General features: G+C 35.0%; 1 protein-coding gene across 2 annotated transcripts in view; it reads right to left on the minus strand.

Annotated features, from left to right (window-relative positions):
• The window catches only part of TGFBI (transforming growth factor beta induced), a 58,566-nt gene that overhangs the window by 25,577 nt on the left and 8,524 nt on the right, over positions 1-24,465 (minus strand). For both annotated transcript variants that reach the window (XM_051978138.1, XM_051978137.1), the window contains exons 2-7: positions 23,447-23,545; positions 8,546-8,610; positions 6,609-6,769; positions 5,486-5,650; positions 4,343-4,489; positions 1,043-1,184 (exon numbers count right to left, since the gene is read on the minus strand). In XM_051978138.1, coding sequence (XP_051834098.1) covers positions 1,043-1,184; positions 4,343-4,489; positions 5,486-5,650; positions 6,609-6,769; positions 8,546-8,610; positions 23,447-23,545 — 779 coding nt within the window. The remainder of the gene's footprint in view (positions 1-1,042; positions 1,185-4,342; positions 4,490-5,485; positions 5,651-6,608; positions 6,770-8,545; positions 8,611-23,446; positions 23,546-24,465) is intronic.

Below are 24,465 nucleotides of genomic sequence, written 5' to 3' on the forward strand. Positions count from 1 at the left end.
AGGATGTGAAAGATTGAAGAGGGAAACAAATGAGTTGAAATGAAATTAACAAGGTCTTTGTTGCCTTTGTTGCCAATTCTGATATTAAACTCTGTTCAGCCCTTCCTGGGCACAGGGGAAGCCCATCTGAATCTTGGCAGATTTTATGGCTCAAGGTAGCTTAGAGGAAATGTACTGAGCCCATTAAATTTAGAAACTTTTCTTCCTAAATAATCACTTACATGCTTTAACTCCTCTGGCTCAAGGATGGATTCCTTTTTTTTTTGAGGGGGGAGAGGGAAGTTAAATAAAGTATAAAGAATAGTGAATTTGGAGACACAGCTCCTGAGTTCAAATTCCAAGACTGCAGATCATTCCTAGATATAAGCTCTATATGGGGTATGTCAAGTGGTTTCAGGCATATATTGTCTCTAAAAGATTGGATATTTAATATTTCACTTTTAAAGCTTGTTTTTTAAAGTAAAGTTTGTCAACTTTTCAACTCAGTCTATTAGATTTTATTTATTAACCTTTATGCATTCATTTTTAAGTCTAGTTATACTACCTCTCAAAGGTTAACATGGGATCACATGAGATAATGTTTATAAAATATATAAAATGTTATACAAATGTGAGTCATTTTTAATTTCAGAAGATCCATGATCTTAATGGGAAGGATTATTATTTCCACAGATGGGAAACCCTCCAATCCTTAGGGTGGAGAGTACTATGCTCTATAATTACTTAGGGGGCAAATTTTAAATGAACCTTTTCTGAGCTTATTAACTGGATGACTATTGTTGGCAGAAACAACCTGCTCTGTTTGTGCTAGAACAAAAGTATTAACCTTGAAAGGATTTGCCAGAATTTGTGCCCAACTATCATCCTTATCAACCAATGAGTACTTTCAATATAAGATTATTATTATTACTATTACTACCAATAACAATATTGATGATGATAATAATAACTGCTTTATTGAAATACTATCTTCAGACTCAGCTACTAATTTTGGAACCAGGCTTGCACACTTTCTTTAACACTTGATGAGAGGACCACTTACCTTTCAGTGCTTCAGGATCACCCAGGATACGGTTCAGGGTTTCTTGAGGGATCTTCTTAAATGCTTCATTAGTGGGAGCTAAGAAAGTGAGCTGAGTATCACCTTCTAGCAGAGTATTAAGGCCTGATGCAGCCACAGCAGCCTACAAAGAAATGGAATGAGATCCCTATTTAGGGAATTCAATTCAAATAAAAATATATTTCTTAAGTGCCTATTGTATACAAGGTGCCAAGGAGACACTACAATCATGAAGACTTAAAGAATTTCTGTCCTTAAGTTGCCTGTATTCTACTGTATCTTACATGGAAAAATGGCTCTTCTATGTTTTATATGTCTTTTTTTCCAAGAAGAAAAATTAAAGACTATATGCAGTTGTCCATAGATTGATCTATCTTCAAAGGGTTTAAAATTTTAATGAAACCCCAAATCAAAAGGCAAGTAAACTGTTATCTCTGCCTACTAAGAGGCTTAAAGGAACCCCCACCACTAAATAATTAGACTAGCCACTGGTACATATTCCATTTTGGTGTTTCTATATTTGTGGGTTTTTTTTTAAATTTTCTAGAGGCATTGTGATGTATGGAAAGAAACATTGAATTTGATGTCAGAAAGTCTGAATTCAAATCTCCGCTCCATTATCTAAATACTTGTTTGTTCTTGGACAAATCTGACCTTGGATAAAGGTTAAATGATCCAAGTTTTAACTCCTAAATTCTATGTTCTAGCAAATCAAAACAACTCTAGGATATCACTTCATACTTATTTAATTGGCTAAGATGACAGAAAAGAAAAATAACAAATGCTGGATGTGATGTGAGAAAATAAGAGAGATTGCTGGAGCTATGAACTAGTCCAACCATTCTGGAGAACAACTTATAGCTATGCCAAAGGGCTATAAAACTGTAAAACTATTTTTAAAAAACTATAAAACCCTTTGACCCAGAAATACCATTATTATGCCTATACCCAAAGGGATCCAAGCAATAGGACCCATAAGTACAAAAATATTTATAATGGCTCTTTTTATGGTGGCAAATAATTGGAAACTGAAGGGATGCCCATTAATTGGGGGCGACTGAACAAGTTATGGGATATAATTGTGATGTAATATTATTGAGTTAAAAGAAACTATGAAGAAGATGATTTCAGAACAACACTTGGGAAAACATATGAACTGGTACAAAGTGACATAAGAAGAATCAGGTTACAGTAATAGCAATATTGTAAATATAATCAGTGTTTAAAATTTACCTACTCTGATCAATACAATAATACACCACAATTTGGAAGGATTTATGATAAAAAATGATCTATACTTCTAGAAAGAGATTTGGCAAACTATGAAAACAGATTTATTTCCTTTATTTTTCTTGTTTGTTTTTTTAACCTGGAGTACTGCAAATTCAGAAACATGTTTTTTGTGACTTCACATGTATCATATTTCTTGCTTTCTTGATGAGTGGGAGGAGAAAATGGGGGAAGGAAGAAAATCTGAAAATGGAAATTAAGAACCTCAAATCTTATGATCTATTATTGTAAAATAATGCCTTAGGAGAAGCCCCTTGGAAATGAAGAGGCAAAGAGACTACAGAATTCAACAGTGAAAAGAAGCGTTCAGCATGACATAGTGGAAAGGGTTTTTGGATTTATATTCAAAGGACCTGTGTTGAAATCCAAGCTGGGTCCATACTATGATTGTGACTTTTAATGTATTGCTTAATCTGTCTGGGCCCCAGTTACTCATCTATAACATGCAATGGTTGTATTAGATGGATCCTAAAATCTTTTTGGACTTTGAATCTATGATCCTATTTCCTTCAAAGTTCAGCTAGTCTATGAAAGTACTATATCCATACCAACCAAAATTCAAATTTTTTTCACTTTAACCTTGGAAATCTCCAGGAAAGCAGGCACCATAGTTTCCCCTCACCTCCTAAGAGAGAGATCTCATGGTTATTGTGGCCAGGGAGTTTTCCTCTCAAAGAATTATGAAATCACTTACAAAGCAGTTTCATTTCTTTTTGTTCATTTACACAAATGGATTGGAGAACAACCATTCCTACCCACATAGAAAGACATTTTCTAATGAGGAAATTGCTTTCCAATAATCACATAGTAAGCTAGTAACTAAATCTCTGACACCCAAATCTCAGTCTTTGCCATCATCTGTAGGATAGATTATGATGAAAAACGAGCATGGCTCGATGCAATGGACCCAGAGGTTCAAGAGGTCAATTCTGGTCCAATGAACTGAAAGCCAGCATCTATGAGAGATTTCTATCTCCGAAGACAGAGATATAACCAGTTGTTTTTACATATGAGGCAAGTGGGGAGGCTTTAGGTAAAGGGTGTTAAGACTGGGAAGAGGTTTAGCTGGAACATGCTTACTTGGGAGAAAACTATTTTAGCTAATCATTTTTGCTAAGTATGTGTTAATCTCAGTAGTTTTCATATGATGGAAGACCTACAAGAACAATCAGTACCCTCTAAATTTCAATACCCTAGAGCAAAATCCCTGTCTAGAACTAAAGTTTTCCTGTATTTTAACAGTGGTGGATAATAGTCAGCCTAGTATTAAAAAATAAATAGTGATATAAAAGACAGCATGGTGTAATGAACATAAAGAGTATTGTACTTAGAGTCAGATATCCTAGGTTCAAAACCTGAACTTCACCACTTATTTGTAAAATAAGGATAATGATTTGTGTACTATTTATCTCAAAGTGTTATTGGAAGGAAAGTACTTTGTAAATCTCACCATATAAATGTGATTTACTATAATTATTATAAAACGTAGAATTATGTAACTGTATTTATAATGCCCAAGTGACAAGTAAGAAAAAAGATGTAAACTCCTTCAATGAAAATTAGTCCAGTGTTTCATTTTTTTAAGGGCCTGGACAGACTCTAGACAACTGCACAAGATTCCCCCATATGTTGCGTGTTTCAATCAGAAGTCCAGATGTGACCTAGTTTATACTAATAATAACAAGTGAGCTATTTTCCAGTATCCAAGAAAATCCCTCTATTTCTGCTAATAAAGCCAATAAGATTAGAAAATTCTTCAACTAAGGAGAGATTTAGGAGTGAACTCATTGAAATAAATGGTATTTTAAAAAAATATATAAACTTCAAATGATTGATATTATAATTAATTATCTTTGTAATATATGTTTCAAAGAAGTTTATTTCAAGTCTTCCAGGATATTAGGAATTTTTTTTGATCACTCAAATATTGCATTTTTAAAGTTAGCTATAGGTTATGAGAACAAGTAGCATATATCCAAGTAATATGCTCACCCTAAGGGTTTCAAATGTATCTTCAAGTTCAATGATCTGTTGGATGCTATTGGTAGTAGTAGAAATGACCTTGTCTATGAGATGAACCACACCATTGGTAGCATGGTGGTCTGCTTTCAGCAGTCGAGCACAATTGACAGTAACAATCTGCAAAAAGAAGAAATAGAGAACAGGAGTTGGGATAGAGTGAAAACAAAAGCCTTACATAAAATAAGCCCAGAGTTTCATTTTCTCATACTGCTAACGATCCTGCATTAGCAGGATTTTCTAATGAATCTTTCCAACTGAATTCCAGATGGAATATAATGCTATCAATCTACTCAAATGCTCCATTCTGTGGATCACTTCAGTGGGGTAAGAACTTCTGTGGACCATACTTAATTTTTTAAAAAATTCTTCTACAACCCCTAAACTAAAACAACTAATTTTCTAAAAATTTTGCCTAGTCAAATAGTGATGACTATTTTCTATGGTTCATTTATTTATTTATTTATTTTTGCCTCACAGTTTAAAAAATTTTGACCAGACCTGTGATTTGAACAGCATATTGTGCTCCTAGTGAGAAAGCTAATAATAAACAACAGGACCAATGATTTCTTTGATAGAATGAGTTCCTAGTAAACAACTTCCTCTATTAATAGGGATTGGCATATTCTCTGTAACTTAGAGAATTATCTAAAGCATTATGCATGAGGGATAGGATTTGAATCCTATCTTTGTACCTGGCCTTCCCAGCTCTGAGGCTAGCTGTTTCTGTCCACTATACCACACAACCTCTCACACAGGACACTAACTACTCAACAAACAAGTCCCCACAGAAGACAGTGGATCTTTACTATAAAAAGCAATAGCATATAAATAATGTTCCTAGTCTGAAAACCAGCAGATACAATTAATAGATATAATAGAGTTGGTGGATAGAGAGTTAACCTTAGAGTCAGGAACCTAGATTCAAAACCTGCCTATGAAAACATACTAGATGTGTGACCATAAACAAATGATCTAACTTTTCAATTCCCTAGGAAAATGTCTAAGACTGAAAGCTACATACAAGTTCTTGATCTATACTAGGGGAAGCAATTGGTATATAGGGAGTCTGACATACTGATGAAGTCACAATTCTGGACCAAAAAATTAACTTACCCCATTAGGATAATGATGGATGTGGATATCTGAATTCTGGTACATAGAGATGAGTGTTGTCCCATGTTTCAGCTCATCAGTCAAGACTCGTCTATCAACCATGTGGTATCTAAGTGCATTGAGTAGTTCAATGTTGACATTGCTGACCAAGGAATCCAGAACTTCCTGAAATAAAGAAAGTAAGGGAAGAAGGAAAAAAAAATTGTAGCCATGTGAAGATAGCCCTTGTCTAGAGTCTGATACTAGTTGAGACTGACCATAATTTTCATTTATTTATTTATTTATTTGTTTATTTATTTATTTATTTATTAATAATTTTTTTATTGATAGAACGCATGCCAGGGTAATTTTTACAGCATTATCCCTTGCATTCATTTCTGTTCCGATTTTACCCCTCCCTCCCTCCACCCCTTCCCCGAGATGGCAAGAGTCCTTTACATGATGAATGGGTTGCAGTATATCCTAGATACAATGTATGTGTGCAGAACCAAACAGTTTTCTTGTTGCACAGGGAGAATTGGATTCAGAAGGTATAAATAACCCGTGAGGAAAAACATAAATGCAAGCAGTTTATATCCAGTGTTCTTTCTCTGGGTGTAGCTGCTTCTGTCTATCTTTGATCAATTAAGGCTCTCTTTATCGAAGATGACCATAATTTTTAAATGTAATCTACATTTCTAAATAGCTTATCTAATCCAAAGTTTCTTAAACTTGGATTACAATCCCATATGAAGTCATGTGATTTAATGTCTGTGTGGGGTCCAAATATTATGATTTATTATCAAGTGTTTTATTTGTATAAAATTTCTCAAGTAAAAAGGGATTGAGTAAAAAAAGTTTAATCTAGTCTTGATCTAGTCTAAGGAAACTTACATACCCTCCAAAAGAAAATATTTAAAACTTGGGTTTTAAATAAAGTAAATAAATAAAGTTCAATAAAGTAAAAAGAGGAAAGTTTCCTGATATAGCATGTGTTAACACTTGTTTATCTGTGGAATCTATTTGTGACACAATTTCACCTCTCATTCACTCATATAAGAGTCATTATACATTGACTCTTATATAAACATGTCTCTGATGAAAGAAGTAAGAATACTCTATAAGTAAATGATCATTCTCTTACAGCAGACAGAGCAGCCCAGGCCTCATTGCTGGGAGCAAAGATTGTGAAACTTCCTGGGCCTTCCATCTCAGGTCTCAGTTTCTCCGTCCTGTCAGTGTAGAGTTGAGTGGTAGTCGATCCAACAACACCCAAGGTCTCATAAATGTTTGAGAGGGGCAGCGCTGAAAAAGTCAAGGATTGTGTTTCAAAAAAAAGACATTGGTTGTCTTACATCAGAGGTGTAAAACAACCCACAAAACCGACAAATCAGATAAAATTGTAACTGGGAAATGTTTAACAAAATAAATAAAAATACAAATAAGGTAATCTTAATTTGTGGTTTCCAAAATCAATATGTTCCCTGTAGGAATCCCTTTCTATTTGAATTTGACAGCATTAGTCTTCTCTGATGAAGGCGATTTAATACTTGATGTATTAAAATTGATGTGTGGGCAAACTTTCCTCCAAAACACAAGTGCTTAACTTATTCCTAGGAGGTTCTTTGTGTATTAAAATCATTTCAATTATTTCACCAAAAATCCTGAGATAAAAGAAGATAATAAAACATAGGAAAGCTTTACCAATTTGAACTTAACTATTTATTTCAGAATGTGTTGATTTAGAAAAGAAAAGGGCTATCTAAATCTTTTCTTTATAACCAATTGCAAGTTAACTGTGTAGCTAAGACTGCTGGAAACATTTTTTTGAACTTAGAAGTATCTATTACATATCTTCCAAAAACAATGTGTGAATTACAAACTTTATCATTCTTATGGAGGTGACCATTAAACCAAGGGTCTCTACTAGAGAATAATTTGAATGAATTAACCTCAGAATCCTCATTTGAATTGAATTATATTTTATCTCTTTAGATGCAATCTACAATTTTTTTTTGCATTCTATAATTATGACAGACTTTCTCTCCAAAGGACATGGATCCATGTATCAGATACCATGCTAAGCTATGTGCATTTTTAATAAATGGCAAAACTAAGCTCTGGTGAAATGATCTGCTCAAGGTTAGTCTCTCTGCTCCCTTTCTTTTCCCTACTTTCTACTTTCACCTAAGCTATTAACACTATGTTCCATCTATGAATCACATTTGCTCACCTTTTCTATGGTCATGGTACTAATTGTTATTGCATGTTTTTCAGGAGTTCAGATTTTATAGAATTTCTGGAGGTGAAAAATATTTCAAAGGAAAGGAAATTCATTCAAGATTAATGCAATAATTAATGTGGGGACAGGAAAGATGCTAAAATAGAAGAGATACTAAGTAAAAGACTTGTAATTTTTATGACCCTTTTGTCATCTAAGCTAGATCTCCAAATCAAAGGCTATTTTTCCACATGGTTCTAATGTGAAACATTTCTCATCACAAAGATAATTTGGCAGATAAGGACTGTCTTTGGTTATGCTGTCTAACGTAGAAATAAAAAGGCACATTGGTAGGATCCTTATAGATGCCCGCAATTTCATTTGCTTTCTTCAAGGGATTTTCTACCATGTATTCCCATCCAAATCAGAAATGAGATGGGCCATTAAGTAGACACTACTGCTATGAATAATTTGGAATTGCTCCCAATCCACTTCAACAATCAAGAAGAGTCAGTGTGCTCATCCCACCTAAACTTATTCAAGAACATTTTCAAAATTAGAGCTCTATTCACTAGACTTATTAAGGAAAAAAAACAATCCATCTCCCTGCTATCAGTAACAATAATATTGAAAAAAAGATGAGCATTTGGTTGCTTTAGATTCTATTAGGCTATTTTACTCTGACCCCACCAGCAGCTCTCTTAGAAATGTCAGAAGAATATTAATACTTCAGAATTTCATCCAACATAATCTGAGAGTGTCATGGAACTCTATAGCTTCTTTACTTTTACTATCTTCCACCATGCTGATCCCTTTTAGTTCTCCATCCTGCTTTGCTAATAATTTAAGGACTTGTTTACCAGCAGGGCAGCCTTTTTCTCCAGGGACCTTTTCATAGCCAGGACAACATTCATAGCTGATAACTCTAGAATGAGAAATAAAAATAGTGTGTTAGGTTAGATTTTTCAAAAACCTTTTCAAATGCTCTCACTTTTTATCACAATCCTCCCAAAGGTCATCTATATTTAGGTAAAAAAAATCAATAAAATAAGAAAACTTGTTTTGATATTTCTTTAGAAGTTAATTCAACTCAATTTAACAAATATTTACCAAATGCTTGCTATTCATTCTTTCATTTGTTCAATGATTATTTCTTTAAAAACATATGCTGTAATGATAGCTCACAGGGGTATAACACTATATTTATATATGGCTTCATTTGAATCCCCCAACATCCCTGTGAGATAAGTGTGATTACAGTTAATTCCACTTTGCAGGTGAGAAAAGTAGGGTTCCAATAAGTTAATTAACTTGCTGGTTTCACAGCAAGTGTCTTCCTGATTATATATCCAGCATTCTTCCTTTACAATGTTCTAGATATTTAAGCAAGCCTGATAAGACCTGGTGCCTGTCCTTCAAACAGCTAACATTTTGGTAAGAGTGGATAAGGAATGGACATAAATAATTGTGATACAAAGTAACATGTAGTATTTTAAGACAGGGGAAACTATAGAGCATTGTGAATACAGAAGATGTCTTAACTAGGGGAAAGAAATGAAGATCAAGGAAGACTTCATGGCACAGCTAATATTTAACATGAATTGCACTTTGACAAACAGATGAGAGGTATTCCAAGCATAAAGAATAGCACAAACAAAAACTCAAGACCCAGAGAGTCAGGATATGATAAATTGTCCAGTTTGGTGGAAGCAGAGGGGCAAAGGGGAATAATGGTAGATAAAGCCAAAAGAATAGGATCAGAAGATCTTAGATCAGAGCTGGATGGATGCTAATCCAAGTACCTCATTTTATAGATGAATCAACTCTCCAGAGAGATTTCATAAAGTCATATAGCTAGTAAATTACAAAGTTAATATTCAAGCCTAGATCTTTCAATGTAAAATCTAGCATGGATTGTCATATCATATTATATCATATATCATATGTCATATATTGGGACTCAATCATAGAGAACCAGAAATGCCAGGTTAGGGAGTTTGAATTTATTTTGAAGACAATGGAGAGTTATTGAAGTATCTTGACTTAATCATTGATCAGTCTTTTTTTCCAAAGTGCCAAATTTGGAGTTAAAATTTTAAGAAATCAGGGCTGGAAAATCATTAATCAGTGGTGAGCAGAGCAGAATTGCTAGAGTTCATCACATACATGGGCACCAAATGCATCACTGTGTCGCTAAATGAATGGGTTATTCAGGTCAATTCATAGTTTTCTTTCTACTGAGCTTCTTTTAACTTTGTCCTATGAAAGTGCTAGAATGTTTGTAACTTAGTTGCCCCATTCCAAGACTCTCAGAGGATAAAATAGTTACTTTCTTTGGTCAAAAAAAAAAAAAAAAGAATACTGGGAAATGGAAGAATACAAACAGGAAGGGAGAATTGAAAATAAGGCAGAAAAGGAGTGGAGAGACAAGATGGTGGTATAGCCAGGAGAAGTAGAGAGAGCTTCCTTCCAGAAGACTCCTCCAGACAGATTTATTAAGAAGGACTATCTGAATCCTGATGGTGAAATCAAGAAAAAGTCATAGTGGATCTTTTTTTTTCCTAGCCTATGTCAGCAAAGGAAGCAAAGAAGTCTGCACACACTAGTCTGGCTGGAAATGTGCCACAAGATAGCTAACAGGAAGACACTATGTGCTAAGGTAAGAAGAAATTCCAAATCCATACTGAGACATCCCCAGACTCCTGTCAGGGTACCCTCAGAACAATATCAGGGCCCCATAATGGAAACAGAAGTCAACTGGCAACTTTCTTGATATTATCCATTTTTGGGAATGAGGGCAGATATAAACAGGTACCAGGCATAGCAGGGTAAGAAACTGTTTATTGCCCTATATGGTACATTGGGAGAGAAGCAAGTTTAAAAGCAAGCAGTAGCAATGTGGCTCAGATCGGAAGAGTAAGGGAAGTGGGAGAGGGGGAAGAATGGTTCTCAGTTCAAGTTTTTAGCCTAATGTGAATCCTACAGTGGAATATACCAGGGCAGAAATCCTAGAACAAAAGGGAGATTACAGTTCTGTCATTATGAACCAGCTTTCTAGCTGATTGATAGTGGCTGATTCCACCAACAATTCCAGTAGCTTTTTATCTACTGTTGCTCAGTCTAAAACTTAGACCACAGAGAAGTGATCAGATTTGCCTAGGAAAAGATCATTTTGGAAATCCTAAAAACTTGCAGATTTTCAATCTGAGATGTCCTGAGATCCTGAAACAATATAACACTCAAAATATCCCTCAGGAAAATAGCAACAGGATAAGCTCAGATCTTTTTTTTTCCAAAAAGCACAGTCTAGTTATAACATCAAGACAGGAAGTAGGCTAGAAGATTGAGGAAACAAACAAACAAAATCCTGTAATAATAAATTATTATGGTGACAAGGATGTTCAAGATATAAACCTAGAGGGAAGAAAATAATTTGAAAATATCTATAAATAAGACCTCAAATAGAACATAGCTTAGGCACAAATTCTGTTTGAATTCCTAGAAGAAATAAAGCAAAGGTTTAAAAATAGTATGAAATATTTTTATTAGGAAAAAGAAGAGAGCTAGAAGAAAAATGGAAAAGAAATGAGAACTATGCAAAGAAAGAATCAGAAAGGGAATTATCCTGACACAAAATGCACAAAGCCTTGCCCAATTAATAAATTCCCTGAAAATTAAAATGGAACAAAGAGAAGCAAGTGACTCCACAAAGCAAAAAGAAATGTTTAAAAAAACCTTAAGTAATAATAATTGTGGTGTGTGTGTGTGTTAGATATTTCATTGCAAAGGAAGCTAATGTGAAAAACAAATCCAGGAAAAAATTTTAAAGAACCATTGACCTACCTATATATTATGAAAAACAAAGAACATAAACATCATATTTTAAGAAATCTTAAAAGAAAATTGCTCAGGTCTTTTAAAACTAGAAAGCAAAGTGGAAACAGAACCTACTTGTTACCTACTGAAACAATAAGATTGTATTAGTATGAGTAGGAAAACAGTATTACATCGAAGAAAATTCCGTGCTGATGAAATAATTATATAATAAATTTATATAATAAAACATAGTAAAATTCTCTATGATAAATATCTTAATATTAATCTTAATACTTAATATTAAATACTAAACTTTTCAGGAGAAGCAACCCAGGCTATCTTTAATTGTATGGGAAAAATGTATTAAATCACTGTGCATTAGAGAAATGTAAAGTTAAACAGTTCTGAGATTCTACCTCACATCCATCAGATTGTGAAAGATAAGAAAAAAAAGAAAATTTTGCAGAAGCTAAAGGCAATTGGGCATATTGACATACTCTTGATAGACCTTTAAATGGGTACAATCTTTCTGGAAAGCAATTTGTAATTATAAAAAAAGATTCCTGAACAATGAATGACCCATCTATATCCCTGCTACATGTATATATCCCAAAAATGAGCAAAGAAATAGGGAAAAGTCCTATATGTACTAAAATACTTATAGTTCTCTTTTTATGGTGAAAAAAACAACTACCCATCCTTAGTTCTTTAACTGGAGTCTATATTTGTGTACCTAATGACAACAAGTAGCTGGATCCTGTGGCAGCACACAGTGGTTTGATTACCAACAGCAGTAATAGTCTAATTACAGAAGAATAGGTACTGGCATGTGCAGTCACAAAAGTCACTTCCATTATAGTCCATTGCTTACTATAATGTAAAACTTATCTTTCCCTACATTGCTGTCATCATTATAGAGTTCTTCCGCAGGGAGGCCTTAAAGGACCAATGTTGGAAGCAGATAGAATGATGGATGTGCTGCAACAGTGATCCCTCTTTGGCTAGTCACCCAATTACCTAATGAAGAATATAAAAAAAAAAATTCATAACATCTACCAGAAGGTTTTTTTTAATTGAAGCTTTTTGTTTACAAAGCATATGCATGGGTAATTTTTCCAACATTGATCCTTGAGTAACCTTTTGTTGCAAATTTTCCCCTCTCACATCCCCTCTTCCAGCTGGCAAGTAGTCCAATACATGTTAAATATGTTGAAATACATATTAGATTCAATATATGTGTAAAGGGCTGGAACTCTGAAGAAGTATACTTGAAACAAGGTGTTAACTCATTGGAATTGATGAGATAATGGTTTTCAAGTTCACACATATACTTAGTACTTAGTATGGTGATGTAATGGTTCTCTAGTTCACACATAATCAGTATGCTGTAATGATAAAATTACAATAAGGTATATAAAAGCTAAGAAGGATTGTAAGATAGATATTCTATCTTCAACCATCCTCCTGATGGCTCTCCTGCCTCCTGCATTATGGGGGAGACTGGCAAACTGGCAGACTTGGCAGACTGCTGGAAGAGACTGGGTCAGATAGTCAGACTGTTGGACTGCTGGCGGAGACTGTGAGCCAGACTGACTGAGACTGTGAAGTAGACTGATTCAGACTGGGATATTGAAGGAGACAGTTGGACTTTGGACTTTATTCCTGCCTATTCTCGTGGTGATTATTCTGCTGGTCCCAATGCCCTCCAGAAAGCTAGCCCAGACATTACAATATGTATACATATTTATAAAGTTATCTTATTGCACAACAAAAACCTGATCAAGGAGAAAGAAAACACAATGCAAGCAAATAACAAGAGAGTGAGAATGCTATGTTGTGTTCCACACTCTGTAGCCATAGTTCTCTCTCTGCGAGTAGATGGCTTTTTTCATCACTGCAGAGGTGGAACTGGTTTGAATCATCTGAATATTGAAGAGAGCCACCAGAAGGTTTTTTTTAATAACATTTTACTTTTTCCCTAATTATGTCAGTTTAAATTTTTTCTACAGCCCTTCCATCCCCTCTCCTCTTCCAAAAATGGTAGGCAATTTGATGTAGATTATACACATGCTATCATGCAAAACATATTTCCACTTTAGTCACAATTGTGAAAGAAAAATTATTTTAAATAATAATAGGATCTAGTAAGGGATGAGGAAACATAGTAACACTCAAATACATAGCCAAATATGGAGAGCTCTTTACAAGCAAGCTGAAGGAAAGAGGCAAATGATTTTTTAAAATTTCATTTTTAAAATGAAAAGGGAAAAAATAATTGAAAAGAATTTTTTCTCTCTAAACTACCTTGATCCCTTCCCAAATGCTGTTTTTTTTTTCTCCTGATTTTTCTCCTTTATAAGACTGGAGATGACTTCACAACTTTTTAGATGACTAAGATGACAGGAAAAGATAATTGTTGGAGTGATATGGGAAAACTAAAACACTAATGTATTGTTGATGGAGTTGTGAAATAATCTAACCATTCTGGAGAGCAATTGGAAATATGCCCAAAGGGCTATATAAAACTGTGCATACCTTTTGATCCAGCAGTGTAACTACTGGCTATGTATCCCAAAGAGATAATAAAAAAGGGGGAAAGATCCAGATTTGCGAAAAGTATTCGTAGCAGCTCTTTCTGTGTGGTGGCAAAGAATTGGCAATTGAGTGAATGCCCATCAATTGGAGAATGGCTGAATAAGTCATGGTATATGAATGTAATGAAATATTATTGTTCTATAAGAAATGATGAACAGATTGATTTCAAAAAAGCTTGGAAAAACTCATATGAACTGATGCTGAGTGAGGTGAGCAGAACCAGAAGAATATTGTATTGTAACAGAAAGGTTATATTTTGATGAAATTTGTTCTTCTCAACAATGTGGTGACAATGTGCTTTAATTGACTTTCTCAATTCCAATGCAATTCTCAATTCCATAGCAATTCCAATAGACTTGGGATAGAAAATTTCATCGGATCCAGAGAAAGAACTATGAAGACTAAATGTGGATTGAAGCATAATATTTTTACCTTTTGTTTGTTTGCTTGCTTTTTTTCTTATGGTTTTTCCCTTTTTTCTGATTTTTCTTTTACAACATGACTAATATGGAAATGTGTTTAAAATGATTGCACACGTATAACAAATCAGATTGGTTGTTCTCTTGGGAAGAGGAGAATTAAGGGAGGGAGGGGAAAAATTTGCAACTCAAAATCTTACAAAAACGAACATTGCAAAGTATTTTCAACTTTTTTGTTGTTGTTCTCTTGGTTGTTTTTTTTTTTTTTCTTTATCAGTTTTTTCCCTTTCCCCTTTGATCTGATTTTTCTTGTGCTGCAAGATTAATGTGGAAATATGTTTAGAAGAATTACGTGCTTAACCTATACTGTATTGCTTGGTGTCTATGGGAGGAGGAAGAAACAGAGGTAAACGTTGAAAAAAATTTGGAAAAATAAAAAGCTACAAAAATGAATGTTGAAAACCATCTTTAACATGGAATTGGAAAAATAAATTTCATTTTAAAAATGAAATTTTAAAAAATCATTTGCCTCTTTCCTTCAGCTTGCTTGTACAGAGCTCTCCATATTTGGCTATGTATTTGAGTGTTACTATGCTTCCTCATCCCTTACTAGATCCTATTATCATTACTAATTATTACTAATTGTAAAAGTCTAGCTCAGATATGAAATACTACTTGTATATTAGAGGGAAGACAAATACATAATTAGGATGGGGTCAAAATATACAAATATAAGAACAGAGAATGTTTTTAAGTTTTCTACCCATCTCATTTTACATCTTCTTTAATGCTTTAATCAAATGAAGAAGGAAATATATTTCCTTTTATAAATTTAGTTCCCATAAAGTTAAATGAAAAGAAGAAAAAAATCACCACTACTTTATGTGCCAGCCTTTCTGTGATCACTATCAATGCTTTGAAATAAACTGAATTCCATGAAGGAAAGAGAAAAGGGAAAGAGAATGATCTGAGCAAACATATTCTCTTCCACAATTTACAAATAGAATCTTAAAGAAAACCCAGACTAATTATTTAGACATAAGCAATTCCTTTCCTAAATTGCTGATTATTTTTATCTTTAGCTATTCTTCAGGACCCCTAGCCTTAGGAAAGTGTGGTGTTTTTCTTCTTTAAAATATAATGGTTCTCTCTGGGAGCAGGTTTCTTGGGGAGGTTTTCTGGAGGCAGCCTTAGTTTCAGTTAAAAGTAAAAATCACCCAAATGCAGCCAGGTATTAAAAGTTCAGATCTTTTATTGCTTCCTCCAAAATAGCCCAGTTAGTTTTTCTTAGGGGAGCCTCTCTCTCCTTGGTTCTAAGAGCTCTTGCAGCTTTGTCCTTTGCTTCTGCCTCTGCTTCCTTCAGCCTTCAGCCAGCACAAAGGTGAGTTTGTCTTACCTCTGAGAGAGGGCTTCTGGCTCTCAATCTCCCAGAGTGCTCTGTGTCTGTCCCAGAGTACTCCTCTCCAACCCCTGGGAATGTTCCAAAAGACTCTAACCCGAAGATAAGAGCCTTTTTATATATGATCTCCCAAAGGTTGACTCCTCCTTCTGGAGGCAGGAATTAAGGCAGGTGTGAATTCGGATATCTCATACTAAACCCTGAAATCTCCCAAATGTGCGAACTCCAATGAGTAAAGGTGTGAACACAAGCATTGTTTCTCAGTTCCACTTAGTACCTTGTTTCTTCTGGCCCATAACATCTCCTTGTAAGATCAAATCAATCATACTGAACCATTCTAAATTAGATAATTATTGTCTCTCTCAATTCTAATGACTTAACAGTTTGTAAAGATTCCAACAGGAAAGCAACACAATATTTAACCCTTTTTTCACTATTAAAATTTTTTCTCTTCACCAAAGACTGCAACTACAGAATTAACTTGCCCAGTATTATAAAGTGAAGCACATGGATTTGATTCAGATGAATTCTGGAAGTGATTTGAGTTCTGTAATATTTAGGCATTCTTCGTATGGCACTATGAGTATAAACCTATGATTCTGTAACTTTTATGCTCTGACTGACTTTTCTCAGCATTTAGAAGACATGATCTATTTCTTTGGGTCATTTGAAGACTTGCTTTTGCCCCATGTTACTAAATGCCCTTCTGCTTGAATAGGAGAATTGGTTATCTCCCTTATGAAGCATGTCATGAAAGAAACAGTGAGGAGCAAGGAATATTCCCATTCATCTTCCTATATTTGTTCATCAGGAGCTTTGAGAGAAAAAGTAGTCAAACTTAATAAGGAAACCAAGAAATATGAGATCTTCAGTATAACTCATGGTTGTAGAGAAAGCTGTTTTTCAGTGAGCACCAGAACAAAATAATAATAGTTATAATATATATATATAAATTGTATTTTAAAATTTGTAAAATACTTAAAAATAGCTAATGCATATAAAGATAGTGTTTACACTATTATCCAAGATAATTCCAAAGGACCCAGGATTAAAAATGTTATCCTTTAGAGGTTACTCCTCCAGAGAAAGAATTAATGGAGTCTGAATTTAGATCTACACATACTATTTTAATATTTTTTCCTGTGTTTTTCCCGCAACATGACTAATATAGAAATATATTTTTCATGATGACACATGTTTAACCCATATCAAATTGCTTATCATCTCAGAGAGGTGAAAAGGAGAGAATTTGGAATTAAAATTTTTTTTAAATGTTAAAAAATCATTTTCACATATAATTGGGGAAAAAATATTCCAAAAAAGAAATAGTACTTTAAAGTGTACAAAGCACTTTAAATAAACAAAGCTTCTCATTTGATCCTCACAACAACCCTATGAGGGAGGTGCTGGGACTGAGAAAGATTAAATACCTTTTTTTTCCCCCTCAGGTCTTTTTGACCCCAGGTCTGGTATTCTATCTACTATGCCACCTATTTGTCCCTACATGGCTTTCCTAGAGTCAGACAGCTTAATATTTGAGCAAGGATTTAAACTCAGTTCCCTAACTCATATTCCAAAATTGTGCCATGTAGCTATCTCAATACAACGAAACAAATGCTAGAAGAGATATAAGATAAAGGGAAGGTCATTGACAATAAAGAAAAGTTTCAGAGGGCAAAGTGAGAAAAGAGGATGAAATGAATGGATCTAGGGAGGATTAGAGTCTGGTTGTTCAACTGAAGCTAGAATAGTGACTGGATATGCTATCTTTGCTGCTATCCCAAAGCTTATCTCAGTTGTCCTATATGGGACTACATGGTTATAGGTTCCTGGGACAAGCAATGTGTGCATTTCAAGATAGAATGAGAGAAGTGTGTGATAGCCTTAGAATCCTGAAGGATAGCAACCTGGGGACATGGCAGAAGAGGGATTGTGCTTTGCTGAGGTGAAGGGAGACAATGATCCTTCCTCCTGTCACTGGTGCCTCTGACAATGTTCTGCCATTCCAGCAAGTTCTGATTCTGAGACTAGAAAGATTGCTTCATACTAGCTGTTATCAGTAAGAGGTCAATTTCCAATTTTTTGACAGAAGACTTAAGAAGTGGTGATTTTATAATCCTTAGGCAAAAGTACTAATTTCTACTAGAGTCTCTGGTGACGTTCTGACAGTTTTAGCACTATCTCCCAATTCTGGCAGATTTTAGCTTTTGTCCCTTCAATAAATATCCAACTTATTAAACAATGTTAGGACTTATGAAACAGACATGGTTTTTCTTTTTTTTTACTTGACAACACCTGAACTGGTCTAAACCATACTACATTTATGATGTCTGTGCCTTGGTTACAAATCATTCCAATTCCATGATGTCAGGGTCAAAGCTGCACACTAAATAAGCAAGCTTTTTTTCAAGGAGAGCCTTACACAAAGATAGCCTGTCATACAGGCAGTGAGGCCTGCTGATCACAATTTCCTGTAATATTGGTTGAGTTGCTGAATGCAAAAATGTTAGAGTTACTAATCAGATTTGAGTCTCAAAGCACTGCGTGGGCTGCATGTTTCTATGACAGGAAAAAATGGCCCCCAAGTAAGATCAATCTCTGTGTCACCCCTGTTGAGTCTTTGAGATCTGAAATGGGATCTGAAGTGTTTTCCAAAGTAATAAAATACACTCAAGTCACTGAATAGAGGATCATTTGTAATCATTTGCTATAATAAAATCCATATGTTGTATTTGACAAAGAGCACCAAAGACTCTTTTATTGGAACTGAAAAAAGTTTCTTCTGAAGAAAAAAAGACTTTTGGCAATACAGATACTGAGAATAGCCAGTACTTTTTCATTTGTGACCCTGGAAGTCAGGGACAAATAGAATAAATTAATACCAAAGATTTCCATTGAACAATGCTTCCATCTGCCCTTTTACCTATAATGTACATATTATACTGACAAAGAACAATAATGATAGCATTAAGTTTTCCTTCTTTTCATTTCTCTTAATTTAGGTTCTCAAGTAAAACTTTTCCCTCACTTCAAGGCTATCCACAATTTGGCTATCTCTTAGTTGTCCAGTCCTCCATGTTCCTCTTTAGAAAACAGTTTCCTCAATGTCCCAAACATGCCAAACTAGTTTCCTAGCTCCTTTGACCTAGAATGTTCTTTCCCTTCTTCCTCATCTAAGTTCTAATTCTATTTCTTCTATGAAATCTTCCTTGAAAACTACAGTTAACACCTTTCTCCTTCCTAAGCCTCCAAAGCACTTATTATACATATTACATTTATCACCACTTGATTTTTACTGAATTTAATACTGAAAAAATCTCCCTCAGAATAAGGCTTCTTCTGTTCCTGTCTTTTCTCAATCACCTGGCATAGTGCAAAAGTCAAAGTAAGAACAGATTGGATTGGACTAATGTTTCTCCTTGGCTCTCACCAATGTTATTTTCTCAGGCCTTTCCTTCTGAATTAATCCCTTCTCTTCATTAAAAGCTTTTCCTCCTTTTTTTGGATCTTTTTCAAATCATCTCCTTTTTCTCAGTAATCTATAGAATGAATCAAAGAATTACTACAAGTTTAGTGGAGATACTCTTAATTTTACTTTCTTTGCATCCCCCATGTTCAGCAAAGTTTCTAGCACCTGTGACAAAAGTTTGGATCTGGTTTTGGTGTCAACTTACTTTATGTTTGGATAATATCAAATCCACAGAATCTTAATTTGCATACCAGTAAAATAATTATTATTTTACATACACAGAGCAACAAAGTTAAGTATCCATAGCACATCCAACTTTTGGTTTTAAGAATAGACCTTGACTCAGCACATCAAATAACAACTCTATTCACTTGGAATGTTGGAAACTTGGAAAGTTGCTTGTTGCTGTTCAGTCATGTTCGACTCTTCATGATTCCATTTGAAATTTTCTTGGCAAAGATATTGGAGTAGTTTTGCCATTTCTTTCTCCAGCTAATTTTACAGATGAGAAAATGGAGGCAAACAGGGTTGTCTTGCCAATAGCACTTCACACAGTTACTGAGTGCCTAAGGCTGGATTTTGAACTCAGGTATTTCTGACTCCAGGTCTGGTGTTTTTCCACTACATCACCTGGCTGTCCTTTCCTTTCTTTCTTTCTTTCTTTTTTTTTTTTTAATAACTTTTTATTGATAAAACCCACGCCAGGGTAATTTTTTACAGCATTATCCCTTGCACTCACTTCTGTTCCGATTTTCCCCGCCCTCTCTCCACTCCCTTCCCCAGATGGCAAGCAGTCCTTTACATGTTGAATAGGTTACAGTATATCCTAGATACAATATATGTGTGCAGAACCAAACAGTTTTCTTGTTGCACAGGGAGAATTGGATTCAGAAGGTATAAATAATCCAGGAAGAAAAACAAAAATGCAAACAGTTTATATTCATTTTCCAGTGTTCTTTCTTTGGGTGTAGCTGCTTCTGTCCATCCTTGATCACTTGAAACTGAACCTAGCTCTCTTTATCGAAGTGATCCACTTCCATCAGAATACATCCTCAAACAGTATCGTTGTTGAGGTATATAATGATCTCCTGGTTCTGCTCATTTCACTTAGCATCAGTTCATGTAAGTCTCGCCAGTCCTCTCTGTATTCATCCTGCTGGTCATTCCTTACAGAACAATAATATTCCATAACATTCATATACCACAATTTATTCAACCATTCTCCAATTGATGGGCATCTATTCATTTTCCAGCTTCTATTGGCTGTCCTTTCCTTAAAATCACTCCCCTAAATTGGACTCTAGGAATTGTTTTTACCTTTCTTTGTATCCCTAGTGCTGACATCAGGCAATGTATCCCATTGCCTGACACATAATAGTTGTGTTGACTTGTGGCCGTAAGTTGATTCAGTAGTCTTAAAAATTCCTTCTAGTTCTAGATCAAGCAATCAATAAATATTTATTAGGTACCTATTATGTGCCAGGGACCAGCTTAAGCACTGGGGATAGTGAAAAGAAGCAAAAGACAATCCCTGCCCTTAAAGAGTTTACAATCTAATGGGGGACAGAACATGCAAACAAATATATCTATAGTCCTATGCCCTTAAGAAAGAATGCTTATGTGTTCCTGGGCAAGTTACTTAACCTCTTTGGGAAAGATTAGATTAGATCTGTGGTGTCAAATATGTACAGCCTGTAATACTCAAGTGCCAGAATCAATAAAATATAATTAAGTAATAGTTAACAAAATAAACACAAATATAGCAGAAAACTATATACATGGTTTTCTAAGTCAATGTGGGATCCTTATGGATGGTTTAGTGGTCCCTGTTTCTACTTGAATTTGATACCACTGGCCTAGATGATTATTAACTTACTCTTTAGTTTTAAATCCTATGAACTCAGCATTCTGATTTGATCTGGGCTAATGGTACCCAAGTTTTAACCACTGTCCTCTATCCCTGGAATACACTCCCTCACCAGCACTGCATCAGAGTATTTATTTTCTTTCAAAGCTTGGAATCATTAATTTACATACAGAGAAGCAAATGAAGCAATGCTTTCCCCAAGGAGCCTTTGCTGATCCCCCCAGTTCTTAATGTTCTGTCCCTCAAATTATATTATATTTATTTATGAATGTAAATGTCATATCTTCTCAGTTGCAGGTAAGTTGCTCAAAGAAGAAAATTTAAATTTAAGAATAAAGGAAACATATGTCATCTATCAGTTAGCCATTATGATGGAGGAAACTTCACAAAAATGATGTTAAAAGCAATGAAATTGAAAATTCCAAAACTGGGAACACAATTTGTAGATCTTAATCTTTCTTTTCTAGAAAGAGGAGCTACACAGGACCTCCTATAAAAAGTAATGGCATTTAGAGAATACTATTTCTGTCCAGATGAGGCAGGTAAACAAGCTTAAAAACCAGCTTGTCCATTTCTGTGATCAGAGATAAACACGCCTTTTTACTTTTGGCTCCCAAACAGATCTGTTTCACTAGAATTCTGAACATTTCTGTTAGAACACATAGGTTACTCTGTTTTCATGCAGTGCTAGGCAGTTCTGATTGATGCTACCTCCACCCATGCTAACCAAATCATTAAGCAAGCATGTTGAGTAGCTACATGATTCCATATCCTCTCACTGTACACCTACTCAACTCATACAACCTACATTTGCAATTCTGTATCTAATTATATGCAGGTGCATTAGACTTGGAACTAGGAAGAATTTAAAGATTAAAGATAATCTATGCCAGGGATGTAGAGGGCCAGAGATAGTAGGGGAACTCTGGGTAAGGTAGAAGATCTGCTGACAATATCTGTTTTGGCTCCTCATTTCCCTTTGGTATTCTCACCTCCTTTCCTGAGAAGTCAGGGAGAGCATGACCACCTGTGTTCTACTTGAAGCAAGAGATACTTACAGCAGGGTGCTTATAGTTAGCACTAACTTAGGGTTATTGATGAGATAATGAATGGTTCTCTAGTTCGAACATACTTAGTGTGCTGTAATGATGTAATCATGCTGAGGTATTTAAGAGCTGAGAGGACAGGAAATGAGAGACTCCATCTTTGACCATCATCCTGATGGTTCTCCTGCCTCCTTCACTCTTCCACTAAGATCAAAGCTGGTCCCGAGATCCTCCAGAAAGCTAATCCCAACACTACATTTTGGTACCCGAACAGGGGTTCTTAACTTTTTTTTTTCCTCAGTCATCTCTTTATCAGTGTGATCAAACCTATGGACCCCTTCTCAGAAGAGTGTTTTTAAATTTTATAAAATAAAGGAAATAACATTGAAGAAATACCAATTATACTGAGATAAAGTCATGAAAATGTATTTTTAAAAAGTTCACAAGACCACAGGTTAAGAACCCTTGATCTAGTTGTCATCCCATTTTATATCAGAGAAAACTGAAGCCAAGAAAAATTAACTGATGTGCCCAAGGATACACCCATAGTCAGTGGCTGAGCCAGGATTCAAACCCACGTCCTCTGACTCCAAAATTAGCATTATAAGTCATTAAAAAATCAAAACTCTTTGTTCAGGCCCTTCAGCATGACATCCATTCACTTCACATTTGGCACAGTCCCCATTTCAAGAGTCCACACTCAGAGAAGTTCCAAGTGTGCTTATTAACTGATCTTTTTATCTAGCATCATATTATATACAGCAAACACATATGTCACTGACTAAAATTAGGAAAATGTCCCACAAGAGGTTTCATGTCTTTCCCTAAGCCTTAAATCAGCCCTAAAAAATCTACCACACTCCTGTTGATAGTAAAAATGGAAAGTATGTGTGTGAGGGAAAGGTAAATCAAAACTGGCTCATTTGTTCTGTAACTTAATAAAGTGACATTCTAAAAGCATACACTTCTCAACACATTTGTATACATTTCAAGATATTTTCTTTTCTTTTCTTTTTTTTTTTGCATTAGAATATTTCAGAGTGCTTGAGTCTAAATCCATTTCTACTCACAGAGTATACACACACACACACACACACACACACACACACACACACACGCAAAGCAGTCTTAGCTGTGATCCAAGACTTACGTGGATTTTCCACAGATCTTCCTCTGGTACCACTGTTTACAATTTGTGAAGTACTTCTTGTTGGTTCCAATGAGCTTCTGCACAGCACAGACATTGGGGCTGAAATGAAAGCCAAACACAATCAGAAAGATATTAAGCAGTTGAACACTAAGCTAGAGTCCTCTGGGGTCTGAGATGCTCTTGAGTTGAAAGCCATCTCTATAATTTCTGGGCCATTCAAGTGCCATGGATTGTTGAGCCCTACATTTGCAATTCAGAGAATCTAAGTTCTGATTCAACATTTACTAACTGGATCACCAATGGGAAGACATTGAATAAAATCATAACTGATGTTTAAATAGCATTTTATGCTTTATGAAGAACTGTACATTGTATCATTTGATCCTTATAACAATCCAGTGGAGAGGCACAGGAAATGGAGGGGCAGTCTTAGAATTATATCCTATTTTTGTGACCAATAGCAAATTGCTTAATCTCTCAGTGTCTAATAACCTCTTATACTCTGTTGCAGACATAGTTTTGTTTTGACTTAACCCTCCCTCCAAAAAAGAAAAATCACCTCCTAGTCTGGAAGGTAAATACAATGGATAAAATTATATCTATTTTAGAGATGAGAAAATTAAGACTGTAAAATGGCTTTCCCTTGGTCACCCTACTAGTCATTGTCAGAAGTAGAACTTAAAGATCTTAGATCAGTTTTAGTACCCTTCCCATCACAACGTGACCTATTTTTGATTCTGTCTCTTCATCTTTAAAATGGCAATCATCACACTTGTACAATGTAGCACCTATAGTTACTATGAGAAAATAACTTGGTTACTATTGTTTTTGGCTGGACAATTGGGTTTAGGTGACTTGACTAGAGTCATGAAACTAGTAAGTGTTAAGTGTTGGAAGCTAGATTTGAATTCAGGTTCTCCTGACTCCAAGAAGTGTCCACTTTGACATCTAACTGTCCGAAAGAAAGCACTAAACCCAGAGACAGCATGCTTAATTTAGAATGGTCAAGTCATTGAATT

This window comes from Antechinus flavipes, chromosome 2 (genome assembly GCF_016432865.1).
Source record: "Antechinus flavipes isolate AdamAnt ecotype Samford, QLD, Australia chromosome 2, AdamAnt_v2, whole genome shotgun sequence".
Lineage (NCBI taxonomy): Eukaryota > Metazoa > Chordata > Mammalia > Dasyuromorphia > Dasyuridae > Antechinus > Antechinus flavipes.